The sequence below is a fragment of the Squalius cephalus genome, assembly GCF_949319135.1.
Source record: "Squalius cephalus genome assembly, chromosome: 4".
Taxonomy (NCBI): domain Eukaryota; kingdom Metazoa; phylum Chordata; class Actinopteri; order Cypriniformes; family Leuciscidae; genus Squalius; species Squalius cephalus.
This window is the reverse complement of record NC_137125.1, coordinates 14,345,103-14,371,563: the sequence shown is the minus strand read 5'-3', so window position 1 is coordinate 14,371,563 and position 26,461 is coordinate 14,345,103. Positions and strand designations below refer to the sequence as shown.

General features: G+C 39.9%; 1 protein-coding gene across 5 annotated transcripts in view; it reads left to right on the top strand.

The window, feature by feature from the left end:
* Positions 1–26,461, top strand: part of LOC307157402 (membrane-spanning 4-domains subfamily A member 4A-like) — a 49,538-nt gene that overhangs the window by 22,155 nt on the left and 922 nt on the right. For 3 of the 5 annotated variants that reach the window (XM_079869332.1, XM_079869333.1, XM_079869331.1), the window contains 3 exons: positions 21,589–21,738; positions 22,874–22,987; positions 26,367–26,441. In XM_079869332.1, the coding sequence (XP_079725458.1) occupies positions 21,589–21,738; positions 22,874–22,987; positions 26,367–26,441 (339 nt within the window). Of the gene's footprint in view, positions 1–21,588; positions 21,739–22,873; positions 22,988–25,925; positions 26,001–26,366; positions 26,442–26,461 lie in introns of all 5 variants that reach the window. The other 2 variants (XM_079869329.1, XM_079869330.1) reach the window with 1 other exon arrangement.

Genomic DNA, 26,461 nt, shown 5'->3' with positions numbered 1-26,461 from the left:
TTAACAGAATCGATTGATGTATGAAACTTGCTTGTAATATCAAAGTCCACAGAGCAAAATTTATTTCTTTTGAACTGAACTGAAAAAAAGCGAGCTGGTATCGCCGGCGATACCGTCGACCCCAGGGGGTTAAAAAGGTTAGAAGACCATACATATATTACAAATAAAAAGGATATTAAGGCCTGGTTTTACAAGCCAGGATAAGGCTTTAGTGGTTCTCAACCCTGCTCCTGGAGGACCCCCAACACTGCACATTTTCTTTGTGTCCCTAATCAAACACACCTGATTCAACTCATCAGCTCATTAACCCATGTGATAATGAGCTCATGAGTTGAATCAGGTGTGTTTGATTAGGGAGACAAAGAAAATGTGCAGTGTTGGGGTGCCTCCAGGAGCAGGGTTGAGAACCACTGAATTAGGGCATATGAACGTGCCTTTAAAATAAAATATTACTGGTGTGCATCTTGAGACAAAACAATGACAATAGCCGCGTTTCCATTACCCTTCAAATTGCGCAAATTGAAATTGCGAATTGAAAATACGCACAATGGAAACACGTCAATTTCGCAAAAACTCCCGTTTATCGCAAAAAAGTTTTTACGCTCTCATGAGGTGGTTTTTCAGGCAATTCGAAAAAGGAATATTTCGCAAAACTGCAATGGAAACAGTTTTTGCGCATTTACAGTCACCTGACTTAGAAGACGCGGTGTGTTTGAGGTCCATGTATCTAGCAAATAATAATAATTTTATATTATTTTATTATAACATTTAATAGGCTATATTTAGAAGATGCTTTTATGCAAAAAAGGAACCAAGCTGAGTGTGGAGCGCGCACTTCATGACACGGAGGCGCGAGCGCAAACACTTGCATTTTCCTATCAGTGGAAACAACTTAAAATACTCTATCATTTCTGGTCATACAGAAAATAATAATACATTATTCTCAACTACTTTTATTTGTGTAAACTCACAATAACAAGAAAACGTTGTGCTTTTATAAAATAAAAGAAAACAATCAGACGCACTTTCATGATCTCCGTAAACTGGAGCGCGAGAACTGAAACAAAATATAGCCTGTGTAGGCTAAAGCTTGAAATGTCCACTTTAAAACGAACAAATTCGAATCAAAGGGTAATACCTTCTGATTGTGTAATCCGTCTGCTTAGCAGCGGAGATGGAGATGTGATTTTAGCCAAAACAATAGTTTATTTATAATATTAATGGCTCTTCTCACTGCGGGAAAAACATTTTTCACTGCGGGAAAAACATCAATTCCAAGTTCTAATTTGGCCTTAGAAAACCAGTAAAATCGACATGTTTTCCATATTAATTTGTGAATATTTTAAATGTTTAATAAAGGGGCAAAAAGTCATAAACAAAAATCTGAAAATTCGTCGATATTTACTTTTTTGCGCAGCAGTTGGTGTAGCCAGTTCAAATTAAAATTTTGGTGTTCAACTTTGCATTTTAAAAAGACAACAACCGTTTATTTTTCGTTTTTCAATTAGGGGTTAAAAAAGGAAAAACGAATGGATACAAAAGTAGCCTACATGGATCGTTTGGACAGAATACGAGACAGAGTTCTTTATTAAATTAATAAAAGAAACAATAATTAGCCTATAGGAATACTGGATTCTAAATCTCAAAGAAATGCCACAATCAAAACCTCGGAGCAGAAATGAGGGCAAAACACCCAGAAACTCCTTAGGCTTTATGTGTCGTTCGCAGTATAAGGGTCTTTCCCTGCCATTAATGCTTGGATAACACGCCACATTTCCTTCCATTAATAATAATAATGTCTAATGCGGTGGCTGTGATATTATATAAACCAACGTCCGTTGCCTTGAATTTTGGAATGACTTATCGCGAGAGAAAAAAGGACGTTTAGTCGCATAACATTGGTTAATGGAAACGCCGTCATTTCGCAATAGTTTTTTATCGATATTTAGATAATAGCGCAAAACATTTGCGCAAATCTGTAATGGAAACGCGGCTAGTGATACATTTTAAGATCTGTCAGAGCAAGTTGCTTTCAGTTAAAACAGCCCAAACATGTATTTTTTTTTAGTCTTGGACTAAAAGCCTTGTCTGTGGCAGGGATATGTTAAATACTTTCTTATACAGAAAATGTTAAGCTGGAAATGATAACTCCATTATCACTTGAAATTGAACTATTACATACAATTCATCTAAATTTCAATGTTTCACACAAGTCCAAATACACGCTTCAACAGACAGTAGTAGTGATAACCCTATACCACCTGTCAAAATGATTGATGACTTCCGGTCCCGCCCCCTAGATAAGACATCTGGTCCCCGCCCTTCCGGTTGTCCGTTGAGCTGTCCCGCCCTTTCTGGCGTGTATAGATAAGAATATGGATTGTCGTATTGACCGTTCGATCATGTGTTTTGACAGTTTTATCTACCGCATATGTTGTTTTTTATCTATTATCTTTCCGGCATATGTTGTTATGGTTTGCCCTATTGTCCTAGCTAGTCGTAGATCATTTGGTTTTGACAGAAAGTTTTTGACCCTATTTGACCCTTTTTATCCTTAGATCATGTGGTTTTGACAGAAAGTTTGAAGACTGTGTCACACAAGCATTATCTCTTGTGGACACAAGCTGGGTGTATTTTCTGTGTTTGTGATCTGTTTTTTGACAGAAAGTTTGACTTTGTTGTCCAGTTCAGTTATGTGTTTGTGTGTGTGTGTGTGTGTGTGTGTGTGTGTGTGTGTGTGTGTGTGTGTGTGTGTGTGTGTGTGTGTGTGTGTGTGTGTGTGTGTGTGTGTGTCCTCTGACATGACCCCCTCCACATTCCTGAGGTAACAGCAAAAGTGAGAAAAAAGAGTTACCCTAATCATGTTTTTATATTTCACACAAATGATATACAATAATATCTTAGCAAAAATCTACTGAAACCATTTAATTCAGTTTTAGATAAACAAAAGAATAAAAAAATCATATTACATAAACATTCCGTTCTTTAGGCCTATAAGTGTATAAAATAAAATAGCTATCTTGCTAATTTAACTAAAGTTGAAAACCATTCAGTTCTTTATAAAAGTATATAATTAAATGCTTATAAAATAAATATCTTATTGATCCAATTGTTTTTGATAAACAAAAGAATAAAAATCATATTACATAAAAAAGGGTATACATTAAAATGGTTATCTTGCTAATTTAACTAAAGTTGAAAAACATACCGTTCGTTTAAAATAATTTAACCAAGGTTGAAAAACATACCGTTCTTTTATAAAGTATAAATGTCAGTGTTTCTCTCTCTCTCTCTCTCTCTCTCCCCCTCTCTCGCAGCTCCATCTCGCGGCGTCTCACTCATTCAGTGTTTACGGTGCACGTGCATGTGTCTGTCTTTCTAAGCGTGCGTCCTCCTACTCCTCACTAGCCTATTCCATATTAGGTAACAGGGGATTTTAGTTTTAGATAAATAAATAAATACAATTCTTAATCGCACATGTTTATAGACAGTTACAACTCCCGAACTTATGTGTTCAAGAAAAGCTGATGTAAGCGCCTTTGTGCACAATCATTATCTCTTGCACGCACTAAACGGTCTATTTTCACTTTGTGTAGCCTACTGGTCATTTTATCAGTCCGTTTGACTTTACGATCTGTATTCGCTGAATCGGCCCATAAACACTGATATCTCTGCAACGCATGGTTTAACGTGTTAGCCGTTTCTGTTTAAAGATACACAGATGGTGGACATTTTATTAGTCCGTTTGACAGGTTGAAATAGATTATTGGCGTTGCATAGGGTGTTGGCATCCTGTTTCGATCCTGACTCGTGATGTGCATTTCCTGAGTACAAATTTATTCCTTATGCAAGAGCGACATCTTTCGGGAAAGTACCGTTTTTCACCACAGGCACAACAGGTCTATAAATACAGAGCTTGGATTTCAGCCAAACCATCAGTTTACCGACTCTGACCAACTCACCTTTTCAAGATGCAAAAAAGTAAGTGTTTTATGTTATATTACTACGCTGTTTTTATACATTAGGAAATAACTCATTACTGTTTTAGCATTGTTTTAAATCATTGAATGACTAGTTGCTTTTTGACTGTTATTGCAGCTGTTTTATCTAAAACATTGTTTTAACTATTTTATTTTTATCTACTGTTTAAACTACTTTGCCTACTATTTTTTATCTCTTGGCTTTATCTGTTTTTATACTTTAGGCATAACTCATTACTGTTTTTATCATTGTTTTACTATAGTTGCTTGGTTGGTATTGCAGCTGTTTTATCTAAAAACAATGTTTAAACTGCTTTGTCAAAACATGGGTTATCATATCATAATTTCCCGGTTGTCGCACTCTGTCCTAGACACATAAATCTGATTGTCAACTAGTTTTGGTCTATGTTTCAGAAAAACAAAATTATAATTTTGTTCGTTTTCCCATGACTTTTATTATGAAAAGACTAGGCCTTCCTTAACCCCCGTCGGTTGATTAGCCATTATGCTACATTTGGTTTTGTCTTTTTATGTTCACAACAAATGTTTTTCCCCACATCTAAGCTTTCATTACGTCTTTGCTCTGATTGTGTTCTAACGCTGGCCCGTCTGATCTCATTTTGATGTTCTATTATAAGTTATTGGCTTATCATATCATATGCGTGCTAACTGTGACTTATGTTCTATGAGTTCTACGTGTAATTGTTTACTCAAACTATTTTTCTGTCGTCTACATGGTTTTTGAGATAGGTCGCTATGTTTTCGTGATGTTTTAAAACATAAAAGTCTGTTTTTACACTTTCTGAAAAGCGGGGTCATTCAACCCAGCCGTTGTTGTTGTTGTTAAACCGATGCCACAGCAACCCTAGCGTTGGGGATGTAAGAACTACATCCTGTTTTTGGTAAAATTGTTCCTCGATTGTGGTTGAAACCGAATACATATACTGGTCTGCTACCACCTTGTGGTTGTTATTGGTACGACAAGCTGTTTTTAAATACTGACATCTCGCGGTTGTTTTTGTTATTGCAGCCTCCTGTTTTGTAAAATACTGCCGTCTTGTGGTTGTTATTGGCACGACAAGCTGTTTTTAAATACTGACATCTCGCGGTTGTTTTTGTTATTGCAGCCTCCTGTTTTGTAAAATACTGCCGTCTTGTGGTTGTTATTGGCACGACAAGCTGTTTTTAAATACTGACATCTCGTGGTTGTTTTTGTTATTGCAGCCTCCTGTTTTGTAAAATACTGCCGTCTTGTGGTTGTTATTGGCACGACAAGCTGTTTTTAAATACTGACATCTCGTGGTTGTTTTTGTTATTGCAGCCTCCTGTTTTGTAAAATACTGCCATCTTGTGGTTTGTTATTGTTACGACAAGCTGTTATAATTTATTTTATGATTGATAATCTGTTTAATTTTATTTATTTTATTTTAATTTATTTATATTCCATTTTTTTTTTTTTTTTTTTTTTTTTTTTTTTTTAGATTTAATTATTTTGTTTTTCAAATTTATTTATATTTAATTATTTATTTTATTTTAAATTATTTTTTTTAAATGATTTATTTTAAAATTTAATTATTTGTTTTTTTAAATGTTATTTATTTATTTTATTTTTTAATTTATTTTAAATTCACGTTTGGTGTGTGTGTGTGTGTGTGTGTGTGTGTGTGTGTGTGTGTGTGTGTAAAATCAGCTCACTAAATTGTCTTTCATGCATAAACAGGTTTTATATTTTTCCAGGCTCGAATAACCCGAATATTGAATTGAACGCCTTCCAAGCCATTAATGATGCATGTGAGAACTTATCTTTTATATTGTTTTATAAATTAAAATGAACTTATTGTAATTTATATTGTTTTATAAATTAAAAATGAACTTATTTTATTCCATTTATTTTAACAAAATTTTTAATTTACAGTATCGGCTGTGATAGATCTTACGAAAGATGATGACGACGGCGAGAGTGCTGGACCAAGCGGTGAACCTTTGAGAAAGGTTAGAAAGACCAACGATTCCACCACGCACGACGATGACGGTGAGAGTGCTGGACCAAGCGGTGAACCTTTGAGAAAGGTTAGAAAGACCAACGATTCCAGTCCGCATGACGATGACGGTGAGATTGCTGGACCAAGCGACGAACCTTTGGGAAAGACCGTCGGTTCCAGTTTCGCCGATACCCCGCCAGCCATTCCACTAGCCGTCCCACCCCCCAGTCCTATTACATCACATGCCAGACCTCCTGTCACACCTCCTACCACCCCTCCGGTCATTCTACTTATCACCCCGCCTGTCACCCCACCCGTCATTTCCCCTACTACCCCGCCTGACAATCAGTCAGCCAGACCATCTACCACTGGCGCAAGCAGTCAGCAGCACAGTCCTGACACGACCGGGTTTTACGGTAAGACTAACTACATTATCATAAGTTTAAAAATCCAAATTGAAACAGACCATTAAGAATTTTGTTATTTTTCTACACAACAGGTTCGACCGGAAAGCACGATGATGTGACGACTTGGAATAGTGATCAACTGGAAGCATGGGAGCGTGGTTCTTGGGCAAGTGAGCTCGACGACGACGATGAGGTATCGATCGTAAACACTATTCAAACAATTGATGAAAACAGCGGTCAATCATCGGAAGAAGACGAAGGAGCCATTGAGGAAGAAGTAGCCCCAGCGGGAGGGTCTCAGGCAGTTGATGACGACGCTGCTACTCCTCTGATGCATATGCTTATTGATTCAATAGAATCATTGAGACAACAGTTTCGTGATGCACACAGCGAAACACAAAACCGATTAGAGACACTGCACGTTCAGGTTCGTGACACACAGATAGAAACACGTAGTAGATTAGTCGCATTGAGCGATGATCTTCACAACTCTCAGTTGCAGGTACATAGCAGAATCGATGCGCAAGATCGATTTATTCAAAATCTGGTTGATGAAATATTTCGACGTATCAATAGAAACGGACGTGTGTTCAACGAACACCATCGTGAACTAGTACTTTTGGTTCATCATCTTCTTCTCATTCTCGTCGAACAGTCAGATGAGTAAAATACAAGTGTTCCATTAAATCATGTATTGATTTTATATGCTATGTTTGCTTTTGATTTTTATATTGTACTACTTCATTTATGGTTTTATACTCTGATTTTGTACTATTTTATGTTTTGCTTTTTATACTTTTTTACATATACTCTGATTTTTTACATATACTCTGATTTTTACATATACTCTGACTTTGTACTATTTCATGTTTTGGTCTGAAATCTAAAATGGACGTTGCTAAAAGCTTTGACGCAGACGACACAGAACTGTCACCCGACGAAATTGAAATGCTAAGTATACTTCCTGATTCTTTAGAAGAGTATCTGTTTAATTTAGAATCTTCACAACCCTTCGCTAATTTGGATCTTTTCGAATTAGCTGTAAATCCAAATATTAATTTGTACGATCACATGCCAAGTGTAGACGGTGATCCTGTTGTACAATTTGGTGGTGTTTTAAACAACCAACCACCACCAGACCACCCCGGCGGTAATGATACTTCGCAACCATCCACATCAGGTAATGTCGATTCTACTACTACTACACAGACTCTAAGTCGCACAGACATTGACAGGTTGATTTGTGAGGGTGGGGACGTTAACGGATATCATGTTTTACCACGACCTCGTTTCAATAGTGTGACGTTGAGAAGGACTACGAATCTGAGAGAGATTAACTCTACAGATTTGGCCTCTTATCACACTTACTTACACGACATGGTCAATGGGATTGTTAATTTTGCTAGAGAATTCGACCACAATTCCGTAATCAATATTACATTGTCAGCTCCCAGTCTCCAAACACCAGTCAGCGGGGTTTTAACTCATGGTAATAATTACAACGTGGATTTACTTCTCGATCAAATTGAAAAAGTTTTACAGAGTAACAATCGGTTACTATCTGACCAAACCGTTGAAATTGATGCGTCAGTAGCAATGAACAGACAAGGCGGAGGCCGTCGAAAACTTACAGATCTGGCCGTTGATCAGGTAATTAAAAGAAAAAAGACGAGCTTATTCTGCCCAAACAATATTTCAAATAATTTGTGCTTTTCCATCTGTATCGCCCATTTCCTTAACCCACAACAGCCCGAGAGTGAGTTAGAAAAACTGGCTGGCGTTATCCAAAACAGCGTAGGCTTCTCAATCCAAGACAAAATCGGTCTTGACGACATAGCATCGTTTGAACGTGCGCTAGACATTAAAATCGTCGTATTTCACAGATCTAACGCCATGGTCTTAGAAACGTACAAAAATTCTGACGAACCCCATCCAAAAACGATTTTCCTTTACCTACACAATGATCATTACTACATGATACTGAATTTGACGGGGTTCATGGGTTCGCCATACGTATGTCCATTTTGCTACAAATCTTACACCAACCGCAGGGACCATCGATGTAAGTACGTCTGCAATGTTTGTTTTGCCGCTGATTGTTACACGATTCCTAAAAGAATCATACATTGTCCAGATTGTTTGCGTTACTGTCAATCACCCTATTGTTACGAAATGCATAAAAAAAACTCGCCTCCCGGTCATGAATACCCAGTCTGTGATATTATTAAATACTGTAAGCTATGTAACAGACGTTACAACGTTAAACCGGGTGACAAGAAAAAAAGTAAACACATCTGCGCCCCGGACAAATGCATGCACTGTCGAGAGCGACTGACGGCCGATGGGGAGCACCAATGCTTCATACAACCTCTAGAGCCTAAGGAACCGTGTGAGAAATACATCTTCTATGATTTTGAAACGCGTTACGAAAATGGTAGGCACGTGGCTAATTTTGTTTGCGCCATCACATTCAAAGGTAAGAAATTTACTGCTCATGGTACCAACTGCATCGCTAAGCTAATCAGCCATTTCAGACAACCTCGATACGAAGGCTACTGCTTCATCGCTCATTACGCCTCCAGATTTGACTCCTTTCTAATCCTCGAGTATTTTAGCAAAGTCGGGATCGCGCTTGAGGTCATAATGCAAGGGTGCAAATTACTTCTGTTGTACGACGAAGCATTCTCCCAGCGATATATCGACAGTTACTCATTTTTCCCATTCGCTCTGGCCAAAATGCCCGCGGCGTTAGACTTAGCGACGACTGAAAAAGGTTACTTTCCGCATCTTTTCAACAGGGTGGAAAATGAGAACTATTTCGGACCATACCCCGACAAAAAGTTCTACAACTACGATAACATGTCTGATAAAGACAGAGAAAAGTTTGATGCGTGGTACAGCACGGTTCAGGGTAAGTTCTTTGACTTCAAGAAAGAACTGTACGCGTACGGCGTTAACGACGTCGTCTTATTACGCGAAGGGTGCATGACATACAGAAAGTCTTTCATACAATGCACCAAACTTGACCCTTTTGCGTTCACGACGATCGCCAGCTGTGCGATGGGGGTCTTCAAAACACATTATCTCGACAGAAACACGCTTGCGCTGACCCATAACAAAGCGTACGTCCATCAGAATAAGGCCTACTCAAGCAGTTCGATCGAATGGTTAGAGTATGTAAAAAAGACTCGAAACGTGGACGTTCACCACGCCGTAAACCATGGTGAAGTATCGATCGGTAAGTACTTTTTAGACGGGTACTACGAGCAGGACGGTGTTAGGCACGGTTTAGAGTACGCCGGCTGTGTCTTCCATGGTCATTGCTGTCGCTTTGAACCCCATCATAGCCACCCCCTTTCGGGAGTACCCTACGGGGTTCTCAGGGGCGAGTTTGACGATAAGATTGAAATTCTGCGGAACGCGTATGGTTTGCAAATCGAAGTTCTTTGGGAATGCGAATGGAACCGGATGAAAAAGACCGACCCCTCTGTGATAGAATTTATGGCCGATTATTCCGCCCCGGAGAGATTGAACCCCCGAGATGCGTTGTACGGTGGCAGAACGAACGCCTACAAACTTTATCACAAAGTGACCGGTGATGAGAAAATAAGGTATCTCGATTTCACTAGCTTATATCCATATTGTCAAGCGAGGAAAACCTATCCGATCGAACACCCCCAAATCATATTCACAGATTTTGAACCGATTGAAAATTATTACGGACTTATCAAAGCGACCGTGTACCCTCCGCGTAAATTACTGCACCCGGTTCTCCCTTACAGATGTCAAGGAAAACTCATGTTCCCGCTATGCAGAACCTGCGCTCAGGAGCAAAACCAGACCACGAGTTGTAGTCACACGGACGAGGAAAGATCGCTCACGGGCTGTTGGGTCAGTATCGAGCTTTTAAAAGCCATCGAGAAGGGATATGTGGTGGGCAAGATAGACGAGGTTTGGCATTTTCCGCAACGGTCAGACACGTTGTTTGCCGAATACGTAAAAACGTTTTTGCGTTTGAAACAACAAGCGTCCGGCTACCCGTCCAATGTCGTCACGGATGCTGAGAAAGAGACTTACATTCGTGAGTATTTTGAAAAAGAGGGGATTCAACTCGACCCCGAAAAGATTAAGTACAACGCCGCCCAGAGGGCAATAACGAAATTAATTTTGAATTCGCTATGGGGACGTTTCTCTTTAAGACAGAACTTGCCTCAAACTACTCTGGTGAACGACCCCGAAGATTTCACCAGAATTGTTTTTGGCAATACCGACACGTTGTCGTATTTCTCATTCGTTTCAGATGACGTAGCGCTCGTCCAGCATAAACCATCCAAAGAGGATGTTTGCAAGGCGCGTGACGTAAACGTTTTTGTAGGTGCTTTTACCACCGCGCACGCCCGACTGGAATTGTACGAATTGATGGACAGACTCGGCAGCCGATTGCTATACTCTGACACAGATAGTGTTATTTTTGTGTCTAGGGAGGGGGACTGGGAGCCTCCTCTGGGGGATTATTTAGGAGATCTGACTAGCGAATTGGACGATGGGGATTTTATATCACAATTTTCGTCGAGCGGTCCCAAATCGTACGGTTTTGCCACGGCCAAAGGTAAAGTGTGTATGAAAGCTAAAGGGATAACCCTGAATGCTAAAAATTCACAAGCTATCTGTCTCGAATCCCTGATTGGTCTGGTTGACAGTTATGTGACGTCGCATGATAGATCCAAATACATCCTGGCTCAGAGCGAGAATATTGTACGAAATAAGAGCTCTCTCACATTGCACAACAAATCAGTCGTTAAAAGGTTCAAGGTCGTGTACAATAAACGTAGACTTTTACAGGACTTTAGCACGCTTCCTTATGGCTACTGATCAGATGATGCACAGAGGCTCTCAGGATGTTTCCGATTTTGATTTCAGACTTCAACACCCTTTCTCTTGTGTCGTGAGCGGTCCGTCAAATTCTGGAAAGTCTTATTTTGTAAAACTTTTGTTGGAAAAAGGTTTGAATATCATTTCCAAGAAAATTGAAAACATTGTTTGGTTGTATGATTGTTGGCAGACTTTGTACGATGATTTACTTCAATTGTATGACATTAAATTTGTGCAAGGAATACCCCAGACTCTGAATGATGATGATTTACTGCCTGTCACCAAGACAAACCTGCTCGTGGTGGATGATTTAATGGAGCAGGCTAGTGGTAATGTGGAACTTCAACGGGTTTTTACACAATACTGTCACCATAGGAATCTCAGTTCTATTTACATAGTGCAAAATTTATTTGCACAGGGTAAGTCCAGCCGAACCATAAGCTTAAATGCCAATTATATGATACTGTTTAAAAATCCTCGGGACGTCAATCAAGTAGCGATGCTGGGATGTCAAATGTACCCGGGAAACACAAAATACTTTATGGAGTGTTATCACGACGCAGTCGACCGTCCTTTCGGCTATCTAATGATAGACTATAAAGCAAAAACTCCGGAGCAGTACCGTCTCAGAACAGGATTGCTTTCTGAGCGTCAAGTGGTTTATATCCCGAAAAAAAGAAGAACGTGATCAAACGTCATGTCCGCCAGACTTTGTAAACATCTGCCGGTGTTAAAACTGCTACATAAATCCAGTCCTAAACAGCGACGTCTTATTTTACAATCGTCGTCCGACGAATTCATTTTAGCGTTGTGTGAAGTGGCGCTTAACATCCTCTACGGTACCATCCCGGTCAATAGGCAACAGTACCAAAAACTGAAAAAGAGAAAAGCCGAAATCAAATTTATAGCCGATAAAAAAATTGGGATTACGGCCAAGAAACGAGTCTTCAACCAGAAGGGCGGATTCCTATTGCCGCTTCTAAGCGTCGCAGTACCGTTTATATCAAGCTTAATAGCAAATCGATAGGATGGAGTATGCCGAGAAGATGTATTTAGTCCCGCACCATCAACTGGATAAGATGAAGAGTGAAAATGTTCGCGAGAACATTCAACGGAGCGTGGAAAACGATTTGGATGATAGCATAAGAAATATTTTACGTCGCACTGACTTGAATCCGTACGAAAAAGCCAAACTTTACACCAATACCCTGAGTAGGTTTTTGACCATCGTTAAACAAGGCGATCGTGAGAGCAGTGTTTTAACGCTTTCCCTACCCGATACTGATCTCAGCCATAAAGACGAACCAGTGGGTGGTGATAATAATGTCGAAGACGGCAGAGCTGAGGGGGAGGACATTGTCGATGAAGTTCTGAAGAACGTACCTTCGAGAAGTGTGAAAAACAGCAGATACATATTAGACAAGATGTCTAAAGCTAAAGCGCTAAGTACGTGGAACGAATCGGGGGAGTTTGTGTTCAGGGGTAAAGCCGTACAAGGGTCGCACATGGTCGATTTGTTAAAAAATGTTACGGCACCGCAAAACGTTAGGGATGAACGGAGACCTCGAGGATGGTCGGAGTTTCTACGTGCCTTTGCCGAATTAAACATCCCATTTTCTACAGTACCGAATCAGCAGGTCAGACGCAAGATTAAGTCTCTAAAGAGTAAACCCGGCAGCCCTCCCCGTGTTAGACCTTATAAAAAGACACAAAGATATTCGCCTTACACGGTTCCAAACCCCGAAGACTCGGTGTTTAAATCGCCGGCTCTCAAACGAAAGCGATGGTTGGAATTTTAACAAATACATTAAATAAAAGACGCTAAAAATATATAATGGTTTCAAGCTTTTTTTATTTATACGTCAAACACGTCTGCACACAGGGGACACAGGATAACATTTTATCATTACAAACATGCGGTCTTAATCTCTTTACAAAGAGGGATACCATTTTATCATTTTTGATATAATCATTGGTATATAGTTTCATCACATGGTTATAGTCGTAACCTCTGACTAAATGATAGAGAAAAAACACACAATGCTGACCACAGGTATCTGATGAAAAATCCTGGACGCGTCTGTCGGAATATAACACGTCGACGTTGTTGCCAGTTAAAAAGTTATTGATGGAGATTGGAAAGCGAGGGCTGTTGGGCGGATTGCCAAAACTATCGAAAAAACAAGCGGCTCCCTCTTGGGTTAAATAAACGGCAACCCAATGCTCTCCCGGTAGCCGAGCAGGGTGGGTGTTTATGACGGCCATCGACGGTAAGATCCTAAGCGGTTTTTCGGGTAGTTGATCGCTCGGTAGCACGCCGAGAAAATGAGTCCTGCATGTAATTTTATCCATGATAGCGGTCAGTTGTAGAGTATTCATCTCAGTAGTAATCGACTAGTACTTGTCGCCGGTTAGACACTTCAATGATGCTGTCGAATACGGCGTAAATTAATAAATTAACGGTATTCGGCAGCGGTTGTCTGAATCGAGCTTCGAGTCTGATATTCCCGGACTTGATGAGGGAAATGTGCTGACCACAGTCTTCATCAGGCGTGAGGTTAAACGCGTAAAGCGTGTATCCGTTCAGGAAATCAGCCCTGTCGATAGAGAGTGCCTGGTTTTTAAGATGTCTTCCTGTCGTCATCGCCAACTGATAAAATTCACGCACTGCCGTACCAGCTTCGAAATTAGGCTGTAGAGGCTTGGAGGGGAATTGTTGACCGTCTACATAGACGGCCAGGAACTCAAGATCGTAATGTTTGAAAGCAAATGGATTTTTTTCGTAGGAGCCGGTAAATGCGTCATTGTCGACCATGGCTATAACGATAGATTTTGGTAGGGTCCCTAAAAACAGATTTTCTTGATTTGAAACGCGTGTACCCTCAGGTATGGAGAAATTTTTTAGAACCACCCTATCTATGGGATACTTCGCGGTTGTCGAGAGTAACGCCTGGGCGTGTCCCAGTCTCACCGGAGGTGCTACGGCAACTTTCTTGACAAATAGGGACGCCGACTCTATTTTTATTTTGTAAGCCACGTCATCGCACCTCATCAGACAGAATTCATCTTTTGCTCTAATTAGGCGTATCTTGATGTCAACTCCATTCAGCAAAAGTTTTTCTTGAAAGAATATATCACTGTGTATAGGGGCCATCAGCTCCACCACCTTACTTTCGGTGGTGTAGGTCGATCTCTTTGTCAACCCCGCGTTACGCCCTACGGGGTCATTCACATCCATGTGACCGGCAGTGTCTTTGTAAAACAGTCCGGCGGAGAAAAGAGATTCCAACGCATCTTTACTGTAGTTGATCAGACTCTCTATGATGCAGCGGTAAGGGTAGGTGCTCGAACTCTGCGATATCAGACGATCGCCAAGGGTCACGTCGACTTGTGAAAATATGGTGGCTCCGGGGTAATTTATTAAGGCAACCCGTGCAGGATGCACAATGTTCTCTCCATTAGGTCTCGTGATTTTCAGGCGTAGATAGAGCATCGTGTTATTTAGGTCCACATAATCATCGCCATTGCCTGCGATAAAAAACTCTAATGGAGCGGTGTCCGATATGGCGGATAAAGGGGCAACTTCTAAATAGCCGTTTTTCTCAATAACTGTCTGCGTCAGCGGGACCGTAAATAAGTCCAACTCAGACTTGATGCATTCTCCCGACATACGATGTAGTAGCGCCATGTTAGAATATGGTTTTTACGAATCTCTTGGCCGTCACTTTTCGACTAACAGACTTCTTACGCTTTCTACGTACGACTGGACGTCTCCTTGTTCCGCTTGTTGTTTTCTTCTTCTTCTTCTTACCCCATTGACCACGCCTCCTCACACCAGGCGGTTTAGACATCCTCTTACGGGCCATGACCATCAGCCCAGATCCGTCTTGAGCATTAGCATTATTGCTATGTGCCCGCGTCAATACGTTTGAGACGACGTCGGATACTATATTTTTAGCGGCGGATTTTAGGTGGGGTTTCGCGATGCTAAATCCTCTTTTTAACAGAGGTATGGCCATCCTGAACAAACCTCTGAAAAGTCCTCCTAGCCCTGCCCCGTACATAACCCCTCCCCCGGCATAGCCTGGCAAACCCCCGCCGGCCTGATTTCGGTAATAGTCCACATAGTCCGCGGTATTGTGCTCTCTAGGGCTATAGTAATAACTCATTTTAAAGAATAGAATGATTCGTTGGTTTAAAGTGTAGTTTTACGATGACTTTCCCGTAAGAAAATGGTATTTCACGGTTTTGGTCGTCCTTCAACTCTATGGTAATGCTGGTGATGTGATCCTTGTTGATCGATGCGTAATGCGGGTTGTCGTATCTAGCAATGACCGTCTCGTTGCTTTTACCCGATATATGTACGCATCTCAAAAGCGGGACGTAAGAATCACCGACCGATTGATATTGAATGATGTCGGTGTAAACGTACATTGTGTAGAACCCTGCGTTGATATCGGATTGATGAGGAGCGTACGTGATATGACTCGTAGTAAAATCTGCTTCTTTATGGTAGTTCGAACGTCCGAGAGCATCGTCCGGTATCATTCCTAAAATAGTGGCTAGTCTGCCTTGAAAGCTGACTGAAACATTGGGTTTCGCGATCAGAAACACTTTGTTTTTTAATTCATCGTAATCCAATACGGCCGTTGGTGCTAGAAGTTGATTTATCACGCGGAGGATCGCACGAATGTTCGCGTAGTACCCACCAGATATGTATAATATCCTCGATACAAAAAACGTGGGTAAGTCTTTTTTAACTGTGTCTTTGGGGCCCCCACTATTTTTGAATACGGGGCCTGTGTACAGGGTGAAACCCCCGTCTTTGTCATTAAAGTTATACCAACTTCTAGGATATTCGATTTCGGCGAGCCCCACCTCCCATTGTCCTTTCAATTGTATAGCTTTTGCTAACCTGGTTGTATAGCCGGATATGCGATTTTCGGGGTAAACTGAGCTCGATGCATTGCACGGTAGCGTAATGTAGAACCCTTGATCATCCATGACTGTCCTTCGCTCGTATGAACTCATCCATTAAACGTCGGGGTGTTTTAAGTCCAACAGTGTTTTTTTATCTATATAACTATTGAATTTTGAAGGCCAGCCTAGCCATTTCACTAAAACAAGCGTAGATTTCCCTTGTTTTTTCTGACCTAAAATCTTTTCCACCTTAAAAGATTTGTTTTTACTCACAATTATTTTTTGCAACTCTTTTTCATAAAAAACCCCCTCGATGACATCACCGTCATAATCGCTGAGTCTGTAGACCGGGGGTTGTCGCGGAATGCATGCGGATATGGTGAAAAATTCTTCCGTGTAGTTCTGCTCATAACCTTTGGCGAACGGGCCTCTCACTTTAGAAATCCTGACGACGTCGCCGACTTTGAAATTAAATACGGCTCTCTCGGTCTTCTTTATATCACCATACAAGTTTTGAAACACTTGATCCTCGTTTACTTTGTCGACGTCCACGGGTCTCATGCAGATACTTCGGTGATAACTGGTGTTGTACCCCTGCATAATGTCTTGTAAAACATCTGTGTATCGTCGGGAATTTGTAGCTGTTAAAAATCTCCACATACGACTCTTTAACGTTCTATTAAATCGTTCTACGACGCTGGCTTTCAAATCGGTAGCGGTAGCGAAATGATCAATGTTGTGCTTTTTCATTACATCTTGAAATTGTTTGTTAAAAAATTCCTTCCCCTGATCCGTCTGCAATTTCTGTGGCACACGACCCTCCTCGAGTATAGACTCGAACGCTCTAGCGACCTCGGGCCCACTCTTATTCTTCAACACGCGACTCCACGCATACTTGCTAAATACGTCTATGCAAGTCAACAGATATTTATTGCCGTCGTTATCCTTGGCATAGGCGATCATGTCGACTAGATCGGCCTGGAACTGGGTATCGACCCCGTACACAACCACTCTATTTCGTTTGTATTTTATAGGAGCTGTTTTGTGTAAAGTGTAAGCATCCTCACCAGACAACCATTCTGAAACCTTTTTATCGCTTAGTCGGACGCCGCTATCTTTTAAGACGGCGTCTTTTAATCGTTTTTTACCCCCTAAAGAGCCGGGGTTGGAGGGTGTATAATAAGCTTTTTTCATGAGCTCCGACATGCTGCCGTTTCAACCGCTGCAAAAGAATAACTCATACATGTGGTTTGAATCAATCTTTTATTAAAAAATTACAGGATACATGATTGAAGTAAAATGGTGTTAATATAACGCAAGTAAAATGGATATAATACAAGATAGTATACATGGATATAATAATAATAATAATAATGTTAGTACAACAAAATCTAAGTAAAATTGAATATATATATAATAATGTTAGTACAAAACTGAATATAGTAAAATTAGATATAACGACGTTACATGCATAGTCTAAGTAAAATGGTTCACTGATAGTCTAACCAGAAAAGAAAATCACGACAGGCCATCATGTTTTTGTCTAGGATGTAATCGACGTACATTTCAACAATTTCACCGATGGCGACATCCATTTCGATAATTTTAACAGCATCGCTCTCATCATTGATGTCATATTCTTCTTTTGATTTCTTCACCAACTCGGTACACACATCAACCACATAGGTACAAGTACATAGCACATCGGTGACCCCGAGCGGGAGTTGCGATTCACACATCATATCTAGAACCTGTTTTATCATTACACCTGGGGGATCGAAGCCATAAGCGCATTTGTCCGTCAAATCATCCCATGAATTAGCCGCTCCTCTTATATACACCATTTGTTTCTTGAAATTTGCTTCACGCGTAGTTGCCTCCATAGGTGGATGACCGTCGCGTGATGCAAAATCGATAATCTTTTTCATCAGTTTTGTCATCTGTCGTCTGTAATGTCCTTTAAACAGGAATTCCATACAGCTGGTTAGGCTACTGGCAGCACCCATACTGGTGGGGTCTTGGTCACTCTCCATTCACGATCGAAATACCTTCCCAGAGATCAACGACGTCGTGCACTATTTCCTCGCAGGGTTTGTCCAGAAGTCTCGTCCTGATTTCTTCTAGCTTAGCGGCGATGAATGGTTCGTCTTTTAATTCGTGCAGAATAGTCCCGACTGTTCCTTGAATACGTTGGGGGTGAGATTTTAACCCCAACCGTCCTAGGAGGATACCGATGATGGCATGAAAATAGGGTCTAAACAGTTTGGCTGAAAGTTCATCAAAATATGTGTCAAAGTAGTAGTTAGGTGGGTCGAACAGGCAGGAATGTTGCAGTTGACTAGGGTGATCAATCTCACACCCTTCGCACTCGTCCTTCAGCTTCTTTCCGATGAGATGTTGCAGCAAAACCACTGTCGCAGCTTTTATGATTTTGAATCCCACGTCACTGAAACATCCGTCTGTAGCATCGAAACCGGGTTTAGCATGAGAGAGGTCAGCCAGGTTGGGAGATTCAAGCTTTTTGTTGGATGGTGATGGTGGTGGTGGTGGTGGTGACCAAGGTTTAGTACAACCACAGTCGCACGCGATCTCCGGATCCCAGTCTAAGCTACGTTTGCGTCTTTCAGCCAGACTCCAGTCTTTGCGCAGGTCCAATGGTTCAGGGTTGAAAATGTTACCCGGACCCCAATCGCTTTCAATGCATGATTCAAAGTCTATGCAGCGTTTGATAGTTTTAGCCGGAGCCCAGTCTTTGTGTATGCCCAATGGCCCGCAGGCGTCAGTCAGAGTATGGAGGGTTGCGTTGTCGTCGGGAGGGTCGAGAATGCTGCCGAAAGAGATACCGCAGCTGCATACATGATGGGGTTCTGAAGCGGCGTCTTCAGCCATGGTTTATAAATGCTGCTTGGAAGGGTCTGGTCGCAGGAATTTATGATAGTTGTAGTAAAGGGGCGGGGTTGTTGTAGCACTCAAAACCTGATTAATAGGCGTTATTTGGATAGGTCTGGCTTGCGAGCTTTAGGATGGCTGTAGTAAATGGGTGGGGATGGTCGAGACCATATGCCACTCCGTGGGCATGTCTGAGGGTGGAACAGTTGCACTTTAATTTTGCTGTATTCGTCATGCATGTCACACCATTTGAACATTTTGTTGATGATTGAAAAAACCATATTCAGGAGATTCAGATCGCACCAGTCGAACAAAAATTGCATTTCATACAGATCGTGATGCTCGTTAGGCTGGATGCGTCCCGACCGCTTGTTGTTGAGCTTTGTCTTGTCTCTACAACAGAATATGTAAACAGAATCAGTAGGGCTCTTGTTAGTATGGTCACCTACCACGCGGTACCGAACATTATCGGTCACCCCGTCCCACTCCGAAATGTACAAAGGCTCTTCGCCGTCATCATTCAGATCCTTCCAGACACGATTGTAGAAGAGAGTCCAGTCTTTTTCAGGAAATACCACACACGTATCCTCCCCAGGCTGAAACTCTCCGACGCTGTCAGTGGTGTAGAGTGTAACAACTCGAGTTGGTTTGTGAAATTTGTATCCGAATACACGGTTCCTACACATTACATATTCAGCTGTAGTCCATTCCGAAAGTTCATGGAGAAAACTTGTCAAACGGATGCGTCCGAAAGGGTTCTTTTTTCTTGGTGCCATAGTCAGCCTTTCCATCATTTGGTCGCACACCCCCGGCTCTGGGGATTGAGGAGAGGATAAACCATCCATGCTCATGTAGCTCATGTTTCTGCTGATGGTTTTACAACACACTACCCCCTATTTATATACATTGCTCAGGAATGTGGAGGGGGTCATGTCAGAGGACACACACACACACACACACACACACACACACATACACACACACACACACACACACACACACACACACACACACACACACACACACACACAAACACATAACTGAACTGGACAACAAAGTCAAACTTTCTGTCAAAAAACAGATCACAAACACAGAAAATACACCCAGCTTGTGTCCACAAGAGATAATGCTTGTGTGACACAGTCTTCAAACTTTCTGTCAAAACCACATGATCTAAGGATAAAAAGGGTCAAATAGGGTCAAAAACTTTCTGTCAAAACCAAATGATCTACGACTAGCTAGGACAATAGGGCAAACCATAACAACATATGCCGGAAAGATAATAGATAAAAAACAACATATGCGGTAGATAAAACTGTCAAAACACATGATCGAACGGTCAATACGACAATCCATATTCTTATCTATACACGCCAGAAAGGGCGGGACAGCTCAACGGACAACCGGAAGGGCGGGGACCAGATGTCTTATCTAGGGGGCGGGACCGGAAGTCATCAATCATTTTGACAGGTGGTATAGGGTTATCACTACTGACAGTGTAATGTCTTTGCCAGCTGCGCAATATGTGGATACGTACCGCACGATTTTTGCTACTATCATAGAGGGTTTTCGTCAGCAGGAAGCCTTTTCCCGCCATTTTCAAATTAACAACGCAAACAAACCACGTCAGTTATGAATATTTGATGAATAATCGAAATTTTAATTTTAATTTGAAAGCCCTTCCAAATACTCTGAGATTCTGCAGCAGATGTCTTTGAATGTTTCCCTCTCGTTTCAACTGTTGTTGGGTGTGGTAGAATACCTTTACATCTATGTTACATACATGTCTTCACACTGAACGATGGATTGGCGACAGAGGTTTCACACTTCATGACTTTACAAAAGAAAGAATCGCCGACAACTTCTGTCTGGTCCACAAACTACGTTTCACAACCAAACACACACGAGAAGTGATAAGGAAATAATGCAAGATCACGCGTGCGTGAGACCAGAGTTCTCACGCGAGACTGAAATTGTTATTAAAAATGATAGCCTGCAAGAAGCTTGCGATCCAGCGAAAAGGACAGAAAATAAAGTTTATGCAGGAGGAAATGGTTGGGGAGACAAGAGACATGTTCTGCAAAGAGAGTTGGGGGTAAATAAATAATTTTGCAATGTGCTGCAGGTCAAGAAATGTGTGTGCTTTGTTTCTGTTTGATATAACTGTAAATATATCTATTAAAATATAGATATTCTGGTCTATAACTCCTCCTGAACTCCCCGCTGCTCTGTCTCTTGCTCTCTCATTGGCTGCAGGTCATCGCCGATGTAGTTTTCGCTGATTTTGAAACAGCGAGCCAAATATCTCACATGCGTCGGCGACTCGTCTGCGATTCTCGATTTTCGTCTTTGATAATTCACACTGTGTGATTGTCACTCACGTGAACGAGCACCGATTTTTCAGGCATTTGTCGGCGATCTCCCAAAACCTGTCAGGGAGGGGCAACAAACGGGGCTTAAAATCGTTCAGTGTAAACTTGGCATAAAGTTCTTGTTAATTTATTAATCCATTTTATGTTTTTTTTGCCCTACCTATAGGTGAAAGGTTCGCTTGTAATGAACGTTTTCAGTGCTCTATTTGCAGCCACTTCCTTCATCATAATTGCAGTAGATTTGGGTATAGGGCCGATGATGTACAGTCGCTGCCCGCCCTGGGGTAATTGTATTCCTGTTGATGTAAAGTACAAGGTATGTCGCCAACTTTTATCTTCACATTTATTTAGTAATCACAATAAGATCACTGTGTGGTCAGAACTTGTCAAAAGTAAAGCTATAATCTGTCCAGTTTCTTCCCCAACATTTTAGAAGTAGTTTATAGATCTCTTGCTATTACTGAAGGCATTGTACATTAATTATAAACTCAGTCCAGTTTGACCTGTATAAATATGTTGTATTACTATATGAACCTCAAGGATGATAGATTCTGAACTTCTGAACAGCTTGTGTACTGATGTGAGTGCTAATCATCAATTACAGTGCTATGCATAAGTTTAGACACCCATACTAAAGTTGACTAAAAAGAGGAATAAAAAATCATCTTTTGGAAACTGAACTTAATGCCTTAATTTAAAAAATTAGGAAAAATCCAACCTTTAAGGACACCAATTTTCTTTGTGAATGAATAATGTATCGTAAATAAATAAATGTTCTTCCTTAAAATACAGGGTGCATAAGTTTGGACACCCCTATGTTAAATTCCCATAGAGGCAGGCAGATTTTTATTTTTAAAGGCCAGTTACTTCATGGATTCAGGATACTATGCATCCTGATAAAGTTCCCTTGGCCTTTGGAATTAAAATAGCCCCACATCATCACATAGCCTTCACCAAACCTAGAGATTGGCATGGTTTTATTTCAGTTAGCCTAATAGCTGGTTTGATTTGCATTGAGAGATGATCTTATGGAAAGTACCCCATGCCAATCTCTAGGTATGGTGAAGGCTATGTGATGATGTGGGGCTATTTTAATTCCAAAGGCCAAGGGAACTTTATCAGGATGCATAGTATCCTGGATCCATGAAGTAACTGGCCTTTAAAAATAAAAATCTGCCTGCCTCTATGGGAATTTAACATAGGGGTGTCCAAACTTATGCACCCTGTATTTTAAGGAAGAACATTTATTTATTTACGATACATTATTCATTCACAAAGAAAATTGGTGTCCTTAAAGGTTGGATTTTTCCTAATTTTTTCAAATTAAGTTCAGTTTCCAAAAGATGACTTTTTATTCCTCTTTTTAGTCAACTTTAGTATGGGTGTCTAAACTTATGCATAGCACTGTATTTTGTCATTATTATTTGTGCTAATGTTGAATTCTCTCTCAGACTCTCTTCTTGGGAATCGGTAGTGTATTGTTGATATTCGCCGGCCTTCAGTGCCTCATCTCCATGTCTCTGTCAGCGTTTGCCTGTAAAGTCGCCTGCTGCTGTTCTCCACAGGTGAGCGATGTGTCAAGCCAAGGGTTTTTAAATGTGTTTGTCAGCTGGAAATAGTTACTTTTAAGGGTGTTCACACTTGGGTTCACGCTTTAAAAGAACCAGCAAACACTAAAAATATTTATTTCTTAAATTTCTCTTTTAAATGTTCAAATCCACAAACTTTTAATATGTAAAATTCGTGAGCTATGTGACTGTAAATTAAGTGAATTAGGGGTTGAACAATCTCAGATTTGTTTTAAGCAACGTCAAGTTATCGCTGATGATATCATTAATAAAAACCCAAGAGATGGGAATGCTTTTCACAATTTGCAACAAGAGCCTGAACCTCGAGTCGAGACTCGAACTTGGATTGCTTTGTGCACAGCTGCGCTATATGACAGCACTGCCCTCAAGGATATTGCTACGACACAACAGATCATTATTAGTTGTTTTGCCAATGGGTCATTAGATTTCTGCTCATTCTAAAGTAGTACAGAAAGATTACATTGTAAAGATTTACATTTATAAAGATTACATTTTAAAGTAGTACAGAAATATTACATTATTTAAGATTACAGTCACCGAGCGCCACAAACAAACAGAAGCATGACTCTGAAACAAGCAGCACAACTGACTATATGTGTCATTTCTACCGTTTGATGGATTTTATGCCCCCATGAACCAATACTGCATATTTTACTGCATCATTTACTTACTGCCAAAAACATTGACCTAAAATCACCCGATTTGCAGCGTATCAGTCACACATGAACAGTTTTTAAGATGTATGTATCTGCATTAATTGCTGCTTCGGACGTTAGCTGTAATGTTCATGGTCTTTTTTGGGATAAGGATAATATTGAGATATTGAAATTGAGATGGGTGTGTCTGCTGCACACTGCTGACAAGTAACTGAACTAACACAAAATAGATTTATTTATGTACGTAATAATGTAGGAAATATTATGCATGAACACACTGTATAGTATATCTGGGAATATAAGCAGAAATTGATTTGAATTTACATTAAATACATACATACAATCCCCTATTAATAAATTGCACTATATTGCAATAAAAAGCATAATTTTGCTTGGAGCGACAATATAAATGCTTGCAATAAACCTTTATGTCTTTAAACCCATACACAGTCAGTGTCATTTTTCTCAATAAGTTGTGAGGCGTGTAAATTATTGCCGGACATCTTTTGTTGACCATAATGACTTGACTTTAATGCTGCTTAGGCTGCCTACAGAGACGCGTTTTTTTGACGGCCTGCTTATGGGGCGGGCAGCTAGCGGATCGTTAGGAAAGATTAGATGAATGTGATCATTTATGTTTGGGCCTGAAATCGCTGATACCACCTTTAAGCTTGACGTCGACTAGTTGCTGGTCATGGCCTATAGGGGGCGCAACAGGATAAGAAATCTTTGCAGTCCACTTTTACTGTCTGCTCCTTGAGCTTTAAAACTACAATGCCCCTCAGAGTAGTCACATTTGTAATCTCAGAAGTTTAACTATTATATCACTATGTGCTTTAAGCCAACATAATAGTTCAATGGAGTCAATTTTTCCCTACTTAGAAATATTGTTCAAATATTTTCTTTCAAGACATTTGTCAGGTTTTTTACCTTAAAGCACCCTTTCTTGTAACTACTTTCTTATACATCCCTTATTCCAAAACATGATTTTAGTAATGGGGGTTTGAGCCATTGATATTAAGAAATAAATTAAGCATGTATAATTAACTGAGTCTGTGTGTCTCTCAACAGTTTTCAGCAGAAACGTCTCTACTAATTGCAAAACTCCAAGTTTACAGGGATAGTTCACCCAAAAACGAAGAATTAATTTTTGGGTAAACTATCCCTTTAATTGTAACACTTTATAATAACGTTCAGTTGTAAGTCATGTATAAGTGGTTAGTTCATGATGAACTAATCATTTACAGAACAATTATAAATGATTAGCAATTGATGTGTTAATTGATGTTTTGTAAATTCCATTACCAGTCATTTACAAGTGATTAGTAAATGATTAACTAATCATTTATGAAACATGACTATGCGTTCATAAATGATTAATAAGTGATATGTTAATTATTGCATATATGTTTTGTAGATTAAGTTATAAGTCATTTACAATTGATTAGTTAATGATTAACTAATCATTTACAAAACATGACTATGCGTTTCATAAATGTTTAATAAAGTATGTTATTTTTTTGTATGTATGTAGCAATTAGAGGCTGCAGAAAGTGTTGTAAATGCCTTGAATACACATACAGATCATTTGTAACAGGTCAGTAACAGTGTTCAACACAATGATGTGTAAACGCATGAATAAATAATTTACAACATTTTCTGCATCCCCTAATCTAAAGTGTAAACTATACATCACTTGTAAATGTGTTACACATCATTCATAGATTATCACTTCAAGAATCAATAAGGCATAAGATCTACGAATCATATCTACGAATGATGTGTAACACATTTACAAGTGATGAATGGTTCACACTTTAGATTAGGGGATGCAGAAAGTGTTGTAAATGATTTATTCATGCGTTTACACATCATTGTGTTGAACACTTACTTACCTGTTACAAATGATCTGTACGTGATTGATCATATTTCGTAAATAATTAGTTAATCATTTACTAATCACTTGTAAATGACTTGTAACAGAATTTACAAAACATACATAAAATGTTAGTATATCACTTGCTAATCATTTATGAATGTTCTGTAAATGATTAGTTCACCATTAACTAACCACTTATACATGACTTACAACTGAACGTTATTATAAAGTGTTACCCAGGATTTCTGTCCTTTGCTTTTTTCTACTCCATTCAAATTATATTGATACCTGTAATACTAAAACTGTCTGTCAGTGTCATTGCACGTGTGGCATTTCACAGTAAGAAGACATAAAACTCTACATGTGTATTTTTCCAAAGGTGACGTCTGTTCCACAAGTTATAATTCCACAGTCCTGTGATTTTAGGCCCAATCAAGATCTTAACAACTCAGGAGTAAGAGAAGCTTTTAACTCAACAGTGTTCAGCAGAAACGTCTCTACTAATTGCAAAACTCCAAGTTTACAGGATAGTTCATTTAATGAATTCTTTGAATTAATTTCTTTATTTTTTGGTGAACTAGTTTTTGTATCCCTTTAATTACTTCAAAAACAACAACATTATAATCTACTGGGAGATGTCAGGTTTCACATTAGGATATTTCAGTCCTGATTTCATTTCAGGATTTCTGTCTTTTGCTTTTTTCTACTCCATTCGAATTATATTGATACCAGTAATACTGAAACTGTCTGTCAGTGTCATTGCACGTCTGGCATTTCACAGTAAGAAGACATAAAACTCTACATGTGTATTTTTCCAAAGGTGACGTCTGTTCCACAAGTTATAATTCCACAGCCCTATGATTTTAGGCCCAATCAAGATCTCAACAACTCAGGGGTAAGAGAAGCTTTTAACCC